Source organism: Schistocerca serialis, chromosome 3 (genome assembly GCF_023864345.2).
Source record: "Schistocerca serialis cubense isolate TAMUIC-IGC-003099 chromosome 3, iqSchSeri2.2, whole genome shotgun sequence".
NCBI classification, from domain to species: domain Eukaryota; kingdom Metazoa; phylum Arthropoda; class Insecta; order Orthoptera; family Acrididae; genus Schistocerca; species Schistocerca serialis.
Window position 1 is genome coordinate 304,403,120 of NC_064640.1, and position 14,361 is coordinate 304,417,480.

The 14,361-nt window shown below is 44.2% G+C and overlaps 1 protein-coding gene across 1 annotated transcript in view; it reads left to right on the forward strand.

Moving 5' to 3' along the window:
- LOC126470797 (nicolin-1-like) overlaps positions 1–14,361 on the forward strand; it is a 212,500-nt gene that overhangs the window by 88,021 nt on the left and 110,118 nt on the right. The window contains exon 2 of the mRNA XM_050098808.1: positions 4,936–5,130. Within this exon, the coding sequence (XP_049954765.1) occupies positions 4,951–5,130 (180 nt within the window). The 5' untranslated portion in view covers positions 4,936–4,950. The remainder of the gene's footprint in view (positions 1–4,935; positions 5,131–14,361) is intronic.

Here is a 14,361-nt window from a genome sequence, read left to right on the forward strand (position 1 = left end):
CCGCATCACGTGCCCGCAGCGCCATAGGGTGGCATCTAACGTCGCGATGGGCAGTGGTCATAATGCTTTGGCTGATCAGCCTAGACCCAGTGCTACATCGGAAAAATGTATCGCAGTACTATTGTGAGCAAATAAACAATCATTTATTCAATAGTGCAGAATATGTTAGCATATTACAGACGATTCTAAACACATTCTTGTTCATAATTACTAAAAACAAGTAGAAATTACCTTTATTTCTTGAAGTCATGCTAACATTGCGATAAAAAGTTTTCTTCAATCAGATGATGAAACGTACTGGGAACTTGCAGAAACGAAAACAAACGACACGCCGGAAGCACATGGTGTTCAGAAATGGTTCAAATGGCTCTGAGCACTATGGGACTTAACATCTGAAGTCATCAGTCCCCTAGAATTTAGAACTACTTAAACCTAACTAACCTAAGGACATCACACACATCCATGCCCGAGGCAGGATTCGAACCTGCGACCGTAGTGGTCGCGCGGTTCCAGACTGAAGCGCCTAGAACCGCTCGGCCACTCCGGCCGGCAGTACATGGTGTAAGGTATACGCAACAGTCAGGCACAGCAAGTTTAGTTAATCGCCTGAGCTAGAAACAAATACAAGTTTGATGTAGCGAGGACTGAGGAGGCTGTGTAATTGCGGAATTGGCCACTAGATGTCAAGAGAGGTGAGCCCGCCAATATAAAACGAGGAGGTGTGTATTGTGTTGTCAGTAGAGACGCAGTAAAAGCAGACTGAGGCGGTGAGGAGAGCTCACTGACTTCGAATGTGCACTAGCCATTGGATGTCACCTGAGCAACAGATACGTCAGGGAAATTTCAATCCATCTAAAGCTGCACAAGTCAACTGTTAGAGAGGTTACTGTGAAGTGGAAACGTGAAGGAGCAACCACAGCTGAACCAAGACCACAAAGACGTCACGTACTGGCGGACAGGACTGTTGGGAATTGCGGAAGGCGGTTGCAAAATATCAGCGTAAGAAATCGCTCGTGAGTTCAAAAGTACTACTAGCACTCCATGTTGCACAAAGACTGTGAATACGTCGTTAATAAGCATCGGGTATACAGCTCGAGCAGCTCCCCATAAGCAACACATTTCTTGAGGAAAGGACATTTTAACACCAAAGCTGCTGTTTATTTACTGGCTGACTAGTTTCGAGCTTAGCCCGTTTTCACAAGCCACCTATTATAGACAACAAAATTTGTTATGAGTGGATGTTTAGAATGTGGATAATGAAAGTATTAGTGATAAAATGGTTCATGTGGTAACTACTTACGTATTTACATTTAGAAAATGGTTTGTGTGTACAGTTAAATGTACCTCATATCAGCGTTAAAAGATGTCACAGTTGTAGCTACACCTCACGGTATTCTGTTCATGTTTGTGCATAATATATATTATTCCTAACTGTGGTACCTTCATTATCCAACATGATGTGGTTATGTGACAACAATATTGTATACACAATGCAGAATTTGTTATTACTGGATTACACTGTGTGTCACACAGGCTTATTTATTGTAGCTGTTATCGTAAATTTGACAGATGTTGATGCGAATAATTTTATTATGAGGTCTTATATAATCACTGATACTTTGGTATTGTATTAATATCACAGACTATGTTCAGTGTAAGAAGCAATGTGATGAGATGGAAGATTGTGTCTCACACTGAACATAGTGATATTAATACAATCAATAAGTAAATTGAATACATCACAGATTATATAAGACCTCATAATAAAATTCTTTGCATCAACATCTGCCAACATTACGATAAATAAGCCAATGTGTCATATAGGCGTAATCCAGTAAGAATAAATTCTCCATTGTGTATACAGTATTGTTGCCACGTGGTCGCTTCATGCTGGATAATGAAGCTACAACATTTAAGAAAAATATATAGCCGGCCGGTGTGGCCGTGCGGTTCTAGGCGCTTCAGTCTGGAACCGTGTGACCGCTACGGTCGCAGGTTCGAATCCTGCCTCGGGCATGGATGTGTTTGATGTCCTTAGGTTAGTTAGGTTTAAGTAGTTCTAAGTTCTAGGGGACTGATGACCATAGATGTTAAGTCCCATAGTGCTCAGAGCCATTTGAACCATTTTTTTGAAAAATATATATTATGAACATACAATAATACTGTAAGTGTAACTAAATGAAAACATCTTGTAACGAAAATATGAGATTTTGTATTGTATTGTATGTTAACCGGGGACCTAGAAACGACGGAGGGATGCCGTCCCCACCGCAGCCGCAGTGGTCCACAACCCCACGACGACTACCGCAGTCCACTTCACCCCTCCGTCGCCCCACACCGAACCCAGGGTTATTGTGCGGTTCGGCCCCCGGTGGTCCCCCCAGGGAACGTCTCATACCAGACGAGTGTAACCCCTATGTTTGCGTGGTAGAGTAATGGTGGTGTATGTGTACGTGGAGAACTTGTTTGCGCAGCAATCGCCGACATAGTGTAACTGAGGCGGAATAAGGGGAACCAGCTCACATTCGCCGAGGCAGATGGAAAACAGCCTAAAGACCATCCACAGACTGGCCGGTTCACCGGACCTCGCCACAAACCCGCTGGGCAGATTCGTGCCGGGGACCAGGCGCTCCTTCCCGCTCGGGTGGGCTAAGATATGAGATACATTTAAGTGTAACGTCTTAAACAGAAGTAGCCACACCAATCATTTCCTAAATGCAAATACGTCAGTAGTTACCATACGAACCATTTTATTTCCCAGTCATAACAAATTTTGTTGTCTGTAATAGGTGGCTAAAAAGCCCGAAACTAGTCAGCCAATAAATAAACAGCACCTTTGGTGTTAAAATGTCTTTTCGTTAGTAGCTGAGAGCTGCGAGACGCGACGTGCCAAAAACGTTTATATCCTCGCATTTCTGAAGTCAGAGCTGCAGGTAAGTGACGCTTGAGGTGGCGTAAAGAGCGATGTCACTATTCATTGGATAACTGGAAACGAGTGGTTTGGAGTGATGAACCACCCTATACCCTGCCGAAATTCGATGAAAGGGTTTGCGTTTGGCGATTGCCTGGACAACGTTATCTGTCACACGTGTGGTGCCAACTGTGAAGTAAGGAAGAGGTGGTGTTACAATATCGAGGCTTTTCTCGTGGTTAGTGTGTTGTGCTATTGCGCTTAAGAAAACACTAAACGCACAAGGATATGAACTTGTTTCATAATACTGAGTACAATAGAGAAACCGTTAGGGGACGATGGTTGTTTGTCTCAACATGACAAAGCACTCAGTCATAAAGCAGCATTTGCGAGGCAATGGTTTGTGGACAATAATATTCCTGAAATGAACTGGCCTATTCAGAGTCCCCTCCTTAAAACTTTTTCAGCCTGTCGTTTTTTCATAGGCTAGCAGGAGCCCCGCTGTTTTTATCTTCGGCTGTGTACTGTCAAATGGGGTGAACTTGATTTTGGACTTTACACTTAAGTGTTTCTGATACCAATAAAATTAATATATTGGTTTTTCTTTCAGAAAAGCAGTATTGAGCTGTAGTAATAAAATTTTTGGTTTTTATTATCTTTTGCTCCAACAGATAGGAAAATTAAAAAAATAAACTAGGTGGTTCAACTTCACGCCACGTGGGGATGAATTTTACCGATTATCTGTTATGTGATAAATGCAGATTGTTTAAGACTCTAGGCTGACTTTAAATGTTCTGAATCTTTATCAATAACAGATAATAAATCTGGTATAATAATTAAATTTTAATAATAACTTCATAAAGAACGTTTTAGGACAAAACAATGTGATAACAAATTTCCTTTATGAAATTCCAAAGAAACACACACAAAAAACGTTATCAATGAACGTTGAACCTGACATGTCAACTTCACACCTATCCATTGTCTCTGCAAGTTCGTGATGGAAGTCTGACAAATTAGTGATCCACACCAACTATAGCCATCTTTTTATTGTTACTTAGCCGCACACAGATTTGATCTTTTTGTCAGGACGTGAAGCTTCTTGTTCAATCAAGACCCGGAAAACTGTGCGTAAATTTTGACAGAGCGCCTTTCCTGTCACGGAGTGACTTCGCTATGTATCGAAGATCCGTGGAAGAAAAGCATAAAACCCCAGTCTGCACAATCGAGAAGTCCCATCAGTAGAGCTTCTCCTTCTTTAGCACTAAATACTGGCTGCTTGCCTTGTGTTTTGTCATGACGGCCATGAATTCTGTTTATCAGGGTTCCTTTAGGAATTTTATACACTCGCCTAGACTCGTTAATGCCCATTTTTTCTTTTAAACCTTTTACGAGACACAGTTCTGAAACATCCACGCTAGATTTCTTCAATTCACTCGATTTATTTTAGAACACCTGTGGCATTTTCATCCTGACAACTCCTACGATCGATACTGTATGATGCAACAAACTGAAATGCGAGCTAAGTGACAAATTCATAAGTTAACATCAGACACTTGCAACAAAGACTTTCTCACTCCACCACTAGACTAACAGAGACAGTTGTTAGTGTCTCCGCTGTGTCACACTTTTGCTGTGTTTATTAGGTGATGTTCTTGCCGCGTTAACGAACGTCTGTTAATGAAAGAACTGCTCGAGGAAAGACGGCCAACGTCACCCCAGGTTTCTCAGGAAGTCAACTTCACCCCAATTTGACCAAGAATTTGTAGAGTTTTATTTATGTGTTTATAAACAGATAATTATAATAGATTAGCTTTTTAATTGCTCTAGTTGTCGTTGTGAAGATTCAGTGTATGACGTATACAAGACGTAGACACGTAAGTTGTTTTATTTCAGTCACACCTACATAAATTTTAATTCAGCTGTGTATACTGCTGCATGTCTCTCAGAACTTATATGAAGACTAAGTAGTCATTTAAATTTATTTACAAAGTGGACTCAAAAAATTAATGTAAATCTTATAGTTTCTGTTCAAGGTCATGGAGCACAGCAATAGAAGGCAGCCATCAAACACAGGGCAAGGGAACAGAACACAGCGCCAATCAAGAGAAACTGTGGAGTTCAGTGTTAAGGGGCCGATTGCAGTAAGCCTCGATGAAGAGCAAGTCACCAGCCACGGCTGTTCTGTGGTAGAGCTGCAGTTCCAGGGCCCCTCACAAGTAGGCTCTATTTTCGCCACTTCAGTATTTCTTCATTAGAATTTCTTTTGATTCATAGAGTTTTTTTATTGGTTACGTAAAACAACCAAAAGGATGTACGCCGTCGTGAGCGTATTTTTCATTCTGCATTAGGGAAACTTCCTGGCAGATTAAACTGCGTGTCTTTCGCTGGCAACGCTCTAATCAGCTGAACTATCCAGGACGATCTGCGACTCGCCCCTACAGATCCAGTTTTGCCAGTATTTCTCACCTATTTTCCGAACTTCAGAGTAGCTAACTAATGTAGACCTTATTGATCTAGCATGTAGTGTCAGAAATCTAGCAGGTATAGATCTACAACGAATTACCTCTTCAGAGGACGCCTACTTATCATAGCACTGACCACGAGGGCGAAGTGGTTTGCATGATCACATGAAGCTGTGAGAAACACTGTCACTGGTAAAGTCACTGGAACGACCTCCAAAGCCAGGTAAGTTCCAGCAGATGAAACAGAGAAAGGGTGGTCGACGTCCCACTCTCATGCCACAACTTAAGCCTTCACACTATAGTCCTATGTGATAGCACCCAAGCAAACTTCAGTTTGATGACCACTCACAGAAGCGCTGTTCTGCATTCCCAATCACAGACAACATCGAGAGAAGATGTCTACACACTTCCAGATAAACCACATTACTTGCTACAGAAAAAAATCAACTAATTCGTAAAGCTTTTTGTGTGAAACAAACGTTACTAACAGTCTATATCTTTATTCTTCATGTCTATATATTTATTTCTCAACATAGTCGCCCTGGTGACGAACTCATCTCTCCCAACGAGAGACCAGTTTGTTGATACCGACACTATAGAATATTTGACTTTATTGATGGAGCCACAACCTCACCTCCGCTTACACCGCTTCATCACTATCTATCGCTTGACCCTTGTCCTGCATTTACGCAGGGTCAGCCATCGTTAATCGGGTTTGGCATGTTAATGGTTAAGGGGTGGCCGGATGCCCTTCCTGCCGCCACCTCGTACCCCCCGGGACGGAATTAGTGTACCCCAACTGTCTGCGTCGAGTGTAATCTATGGAATAGTGCGAATCTGTTCAGACGTCTGTGAGCCGTGTAACTGAGGCGGAACATGGGTACCAGCCCGGTATTCACGTAGCGGGATGTGGAAAACCGCCTAAAAACCACATCCAAGCTGGCCGGCACATCGGCCCTCGTTGTTAATTCGCCGGCCGGACTCGATCCGGGGGCGGCGCGCCTACCCGAGTCCAGGAAGCAGCGCGTTAGCACTCTCGGCTACCCTGACGGGCTTACACCACTTCATCACTATCAAAGTGAAGTCCTCGAAGGTATTCTTTAAGTTATGAGAACAGATGAAAATCGGATGGGACTGTGTGGAGGATGACAGATGACATGAACCCAAGGCGTCGGATTGTTGCAGATGTCGCAGCGCTTGTGTGTTGTCTGGCATTGTCATGCTGAAGGAGATGATGCTCCATGTGTAAGCGAACTCTTCGAATTAGAAACTCGATTACAGCACGCTATTTCTCAAGCGTTGACATAGTTATGTTACTCACAGCCATGTTAAACGGTACAGTTCGGAGTCGTCTAGCGGCAGTGGGCTGCAAATATGTATACATGGAGAATAAGTATGTAGAATGTTACTAACTTTTGTTTTATTTAGAAAACTGTAAGAGTTTTCACCTAAAAATTCGGAGACATCACTTTCCAGCATGCCCTCGTACAACACTCCATATAGAAACCATAAACCGTAGGATGCTTAGACTGAACATGAGCTGCGAGGATGCTTCAATAAGTAAGGTAATAAGAATTCTCACGAATGTATAAATACTCTGTGCGAGTCAAAATTCCATGTCTAGGGAGAAGAGACGAACAACTTTTTCAAACGCCACGATAGATGGAGGTAGCTGTGCTTTTCGCATCGAAATACAGTTTCAAGATAATAAAAGGAAGCAAGATCAATGTTTAACTTTCCGTCGACAATGGGATGATTAGAGACGGAGTTACAAGACTGAGGTGTTGACAGACACATGGTCGGCGAGAGAAAATAGAAATGCAATATATATAAAATTTTAGCGTGTAATGAAAACATCCCCAGCTATAGTTCATCACCATCTAATGAAAGTTTCCAGAGAGAGTGTAATGTCACAAAAACAGGTGTCGGTCGCAGGTTCGAATCCTGCCTCGGGCATGGATGTGTTTGATGTCCTTAGGTTAGTTAGGTTTAAGTAGTTCTAAGTTCTAGGGGGCTGATGACCTCAGATGTTAAGTCCCATAGTGCTCAGAGCCATTTGAAGCAAAAACAGGTGTGGTTTTGGTACCAGGAATGTTTTAAAGGCAGAACACATATGCAGGGCGAGCAACCTGTCCGTCTCAGAAACATTGGATCAAACGAATCATCGCATTCATATGAGACAGACTGCACATCAGCTCAACTTCCTTGGCACACATTGGACTACCAGGCAATGTCCAGTTTTATACCATATCCCATTTTCTAATACGTTTTAAAATTATTACTGTCAAATGACTGAAGAGCGACGACTTGCATCCACTGACAGCCCAACCCCCGCCAATGTGGGGAGAGAGGGATGAAGTAACAATAAAGGAGAAAGAAATGGCCTATCGAAAACCGTGTTATCGTGGGGTACCTCGGCAGCTGTCAGACTGGAATAAAGCCAACCTAATGACGTTTTCAGCATTTGATGCGGTATCGGTCGGAAGATGTTCCATCTTCTCTACTACAGCCATCGCCAATTAAAAAATGTTCAAATGTGTGTGAATTCCTAAGGGGCCAACCTGCTGAGGTCATCGGTCCCTAGGCTTACACACTACTTACAGTAACTTAAACTAACTTATGCTAAGAACAACACACACTCCCATGCCCGAGGGAGGACTCGAACCTCCGGCGGAAGGGGTCGTACAATCCGTGCCATGCCGCCTCTAACCGCGCGGCCACTCCACATCGTCAATTAATTTGCTGCCAAAATAACAGTACACAACCACCACTTGGAAATCCCATTTTCTAATGTATTTCCCTCAGCATCGTCTGATTTAGATCAACTACATTCCATTACCCTTGCTATATTTTTGTTAATGTTCGTTTATAACCGTTTTTGAAGACATTATCCATTCATCTCGACTGCTTTTCCAAGCCTTTTGCTGTCTGACAGAATTACCTTGTAATCGGTAATACTCAGCTAACTTCCTGCTATCATCAGAATTTCAACTAATGCATTCAATATCGTCAAAAACTTTCTCTAAATCTAAAAATGCTACAAATCTAGGTTTGCTTTCCTAGAATCTATCTTGTAATATAAGTCGTAGGGTCAGCACTGTCTTGCGTGTTCCCACATTTCTCTGAAGCCCAAACCGATGTTTCCTGGGGTTGGCTTATGTCAGTTTTTTTTCCATTCTTCTGCAAATAATTCGTGGCAATATTTTGCAACCATAACTTACTAAATTGATGGTTCGGCAATATTTACAAGTATCTGGGGTACCCGCCTTCGCTCAGAGAGTTAGTAAACAAATTTTTCCATTCAAAAAACAGAATCCTGGTGTTCGTCTCCTGAATATTTTCATGTTGCAAAATTTACGGTCTTAACCAGTTTTTTCCATTACGACATGTTTGTGTTTGTTATATTCTTCCGTCGGGTCGCAGTGGAATGCTTCATTTGTCAGATTGTACTGTTTATTGGTTCTCGTCCGCGCTTCTCGTAGGGTGATATTTTCATTGCTCGCTTGAGTACGCAATCTTTTATTGTAAGATTGTGTCGCAATTCTTGATTCTTCAATCAGTTCATTTCGTTGTTCTTCGGTTTCTCTGCTTCTCACGGTGCTTATTCTCGTGCATTGGGAACTTGAACGTGCTTTGCGCTCTTCGTCAGTTTCACTTTTCACCTTTCTTTTCGTGTTCGCCGTTTTGATTCAGAACTGGCAAGATCGCCTCCTGCTTTACGCTTGGGCACTGTCTAAAATATAAATCAAATCATCTTTTTGTCAACAAACACACTAAGGACACTTTACACACTTTATTTTCGATTCATATTCAGTCGCTGTATCACTATGACTACTCACACTTCACTGTTTGTTTTTATTCACTCATTGCACTACTTTTTCGGTTCCTCCCTTCGTACTGACAAGAAACTGATGTTCTTACCCACGACGAGTCGTGCTTTGTATACCCCCACCAATGGGTAGCCCCACAAATGACGAATTCCAGAACATACCAAAAAGGCTTCCGATGGTCCAAAACGTTCCAGAACATTCTACAACATTCGAGAGTGTTCTGGAATGTTCCACAATGATCTGGGGTGTTCCAGGATGTTACCGAACATTCAGAAGTCTTCCCGAATATTCCAGACTATTCCCGAACATTCCAGAACATCCAGAATCATTGTGGAACATTCTGGAATGTTGTGGAATGCTCTCTAATACTCTAGAATATTCTGGAATGTTCACGAATATTCTCGAATGTTCTGGAATGTTCTAGAAATTTCTAGAGGGCGAAATTTCCCAGCTCTTATAACTTCAAAAGCACGCCTTCCGGGTAAAAACGGGACCCTTCTTCATGGATGGGGCTAGATGGCTACCACACCATATAACTCGCTTGATCGTACCAGGACTCGTTTCTATGTTTCAGCGGCACGCACATAGTACAATTTCTATTATAACATACACTGAAGAACCAACAAACTCGTGCACCTGCCTAATATCGTGTAGGGGCCCCCGAGCACGCAGGTATGCCGCAAAATGGTTCAAATGGCTCTGAACACTGTGGGACTTAACATCTTAGGTCATCAATCCCCTTGAACTTAGAACTACTTAAACCTAACTAACCTAAGGACATCAAACACATCCATGCCCGAGGCAGGATTCGAACCTGCGACCGTAGCAGTCCCGCGGTTCCGGACTGGAGCGCCTAGAACCGCACGGCCACCGTGGCCGGCGAATGCCGCAACATGACGTTGCATGGACTCGACTAATGTCTGAAGTAGTGCTGGAGGGAACTGACACCATGAATCCTGCAGGGCTGTCCATAAACCGTAAGAGTATGAGGAGGTGGAGAGCTCCTCTCGACAGCACGTTGCCAGGTATCACAGACATGCTCAATAATGTTCATGACTGGGAGTTTGGTGGCCAGAGGAAGTGTTTAAACAGAGAAGCGTGTTCCTGATGCCACTCTGTAACAATTCTGGATGTGTGGGGTGTTGTATTGTCCTGATGTAATTGCCCAAGTAAGCCGGAATGCACAATGGACAGGAATGGATGCAGGTGATGAGACAAGAGCTGACATTCGTGTCACCTGTCACAGTCATATCTTGACGTATCAGGGGTCCTATATCACTCCAACTGCACACGCCCCACACCATTACAGAGCCTCCACAAGCCTGATCAGTCCCCTGCTGACACGCAGGGTCAATGGATTCATGAGGTTGTCTTCACACTCGTACACGTCCATCCGCTCGAAACAATTTGAAACGAGACTCGCCCGAACAGGCAAATGTTTCCAGTCGTCAACAGTCCAATGTTGGTGTTCACGGGCCCAGGTGAGGCGTAAATCTTTGTGTCGTGCAGTCATCAAGGGTACATGAATGGGCCTTAGGCTCCGAAAGCCCATATCGATGATGTTCCGTTGAATGGTTCGCACTCTGACACTTGTTGATGGTTCAGCATTGAAATCTGCAACAATTTGCGGAAGGATTGCAATTCTGGCACGTTGAAAGATTCTCTTCAGCCGTCGTTCGTCCCGTTCTTGCAGCATCTTTTTCCGGCCTCAGAGATGTCGGAGATGTGATGTTTTACCGGGTTCCTGATATTCACGGTAGACTCGTAAAACGGTCCTACGGGAAAATCCCCATTTCATCACTACCTCTGGGATGCTGTGTCCCATCGCTCGTGCGCCGACTATAACACGGCGTTCAAATTCAGTTAACTCTTGATAACCTGATATTATAGCAGCAGTAACCGATCTAACAACTCCGCCAGGCACTTTTTGTCTTATATAGGCGTTCCCGACCGCAGTGCCGTATCCTGTCTGTTTATACACTCCTGGAAATGGAAAAGAGAGCACATTGACACCGGTGTGTCAGACCCACCATACTTGCCCCGGACACTGCGAGAGGGCTGTACAAGCAATGATCACACTCACGGCACAGCGGACACACCAGGAACCGCGGTGTTGGCCGTCGAATGGCGCTAACTGCGCAGCATTTGTGCACCGCCGCCGTCAGTGTCAGCCAGTTTGCCGTGGCATACGGAGCTCCATCGCAGTCTTTAACACTGGTAGCATGCCGCGACAGCGTGGACGTGAACCGTATGTGCAGTTGACGGACTTTGAGCGAGGGCGTATAGTGGGCATGCGGGAGGCCGGGTGGACGTACCGCCGAATTGCTCAACACGTGCGGCGTGAGGTCTCCACAGTACATCGATGTTGTCGCCAGTGGTCGGCGGAAGGTGCACGTGCCCGTCGACCTGGGACCGGACCGCAGCGACGCACGGATGCACGCCAAGACCGTAGGATCCTACGCAGTGCCGTAGGGGACCGCACCGCCACTTCCCAGCAAATTAGGGACACTGTTGCTCCTGGGGTATCGGCGAGGACCATTCGCAACCGTCTCCATGAAGCTGGGCTACGGTCCCGCACACCGTTAGGCCGTCTTCCGCTCACGCCCCAACATCGTGCAGCCCGCCTCCAGTGGTGTCGCGACAGGCGTGAATGGAGGGACGAATGGAGACGTGTCGTCTTCAGCGATGAGAGTCGCTTCTGCCTTGGTGCCAATGATGGTCGTATGCGTGTTTGGCGCCGTGCAGGTGAGCGCCACAATCAGGACTGCATACGACCGAGGCACACAGGACCAACACCCGGCATCATGGTGTGGGGAGCGATCTCCTACACTGGCCGTACACCACTGGTGATCGTCGAGGGGACACTGAATAGTGCACGGTACATCCAAACCGTCATCGAACCCATCGTTCTACCATTCCTAGACCGGCAAGGGAACTTGCTGTTCCAACAGGACAATGCACGTCCGCATGTATCCCGTGCCACCCAACGTGCTCTAGAAGGTGTAAGTCAACTTCCCTGGCCAGCAAGATTTCCGGATCTGTCCCCCATTGAGCATGTTTGGGACTGGATGAAGCGTCGTCTCACGCGGTCTGCACGTCCAGCACGAACGCTGGTCCAACTGAGGCGCCAGGTGGAAATGGCATGGCAAGCCGTTCCACAGGACTACATCCAGCATCTCTACGATCGTCTCCATGGGAGAACAGCAGCCTGCATTGCTGCGAAAGGTGGATATACACTGTACTAGTGCCGACATTGTGCATGCTCTGTTGCCTGTGTCTATGTGACTGTGGTTCTGTCAGTGTGATCATGTGATGTATCTGACCCCAGGAATGTGTCAATAAAGTTTCCCCTTCCTGGGACAATGAATTCACGGTGTTCTTATTTCAATTTCCAGGAGTGTATATCTCCGTATTTGAAGACGCATGCCTATATCAGTTTCTTTGGCACTTCAGTGTGTATTGATTTTCAGCCCCTGGCTTATTTGGAATTAAAATTATTACGTTCTTCATCTCATGAAGTCTGAGGGTATTTCACCTGTCTCATATATGTAGAATACCGAGTGGAATATTTTTGTCATGGCTAGCTCTGTCAAGGATTTTAATAGTTCCAATGTAACATCGTCTATTCTAGGTCCCTTCTTTCGATTTAGGTCTTTCTGTTCTCTCTCTAATTCTTCTCGCAGTATAATATCTCTCATTTCATCTACATCTGTTTCCTCTTGCTTTTCCATGGTATTTCTATATATTCCGTCTGCCTTTTAGCCTTCCCCTCTTTGCTTAGTACTGGAGTGCCATCTAAATCCTAGATATGCATACAGCTGCTTCTCATATCGCCGTAGTCATGCATGCTACTATAGCTTTGAATTTGTTCTATAGCCATTCCTGCCTTGCCATGTTGCACTTCCTGCAAGTCTCATTTGCCTCCTTCATTTGCTACATTTTTATATTTCTTCTTCTTCCATCGATTCAATTCAGTATCTATCATAGTATCCATGGAAATCTGCTGGGTCTTGTCTTTTACTGTCCAATGTTCTGCTGCCTTCACTACTTAGCTTCTCAAAAATTACCCATTCGTCTGCTACTGAATTCATTTCCCCCGTCTCTGGCAGTCTTTGCCTAACGCTCCCTGCGTAACACTTAACAACCTCTAGTTCCTTCAATTCATCCTGGTAACATCTTCTAGATTTCCTACCTTTCAGCAATTTCGTCGGTTCTGATCTGCGGTTTATAGCCAATAACTTGTGGTTAGAATCCTCATTCGGTCCTGGAAATGTTTTGCAGTTTAAAATAACCTTCAGAAATCTCCGTCTTACCATTATGTAATGTATCTGAATTCTTCGGATGTCTCCAAGCCTCTTCCACCTATACTACATTCTTTTAAATTGTGCTACGTGCAAATTTCTACCTGGCTGCTTTCCTTTTGACTATTTTCCCCCAGTCAAAGATCAGATAATATTTTTCCGTCTTTCCACTTTCGAATACCACTCATCCACCACAATTATATTTTCATCTCTCTTGATTATAAGAATAATTTCTATAACCTTATTATAGATTTTTCCAATCTCTGCATCAATATATAAATATTGTACTAATGTGGTAGATGTTGGCTTTGTGTCTATCTTGGCTATGTCAGATAAGATACCCTTCCAGCTGTGATCTCCTTAACTCATTTAACGTGAATGCCGGGATGATTCCTTTGAAAGGACACGGCCGATTCCCTTCCCGTCTCTTCTGCATCAAGAACTGTGCTCCGTTTGACCTCAATGTCGCAACGTCGACGAGACGTTAAATTCTAATCTTCCTTCCTTATTTCTACTGTGCATTTTCCATTTTGTATTTATCGTCACACTGTTTTGTAAACGCTGTGTTCTCAACGTATCTTAAGTTCAGCAGTCACTTTCGTGGCGCTACTCTTCTAGCTAACAGTCCTCTTTAATGTCCTTCTGTATTTATCAGCAATTTTTTGCTTTCGCTTCTTGTTTGGCGGGTGAAGGTTTCTTCTGACGTTTTTCTGCTATCACGACAGCAGATAAAGCAGTACCTGCAGTTGATTGGCAACTGTCGTCACCATGTGAGTGACTTTAGGCTACACATTGTTTCATAGATTCCGCTAATTTCCCAGTTTTACACGAGGGAAGTATTGCACAGATGATCG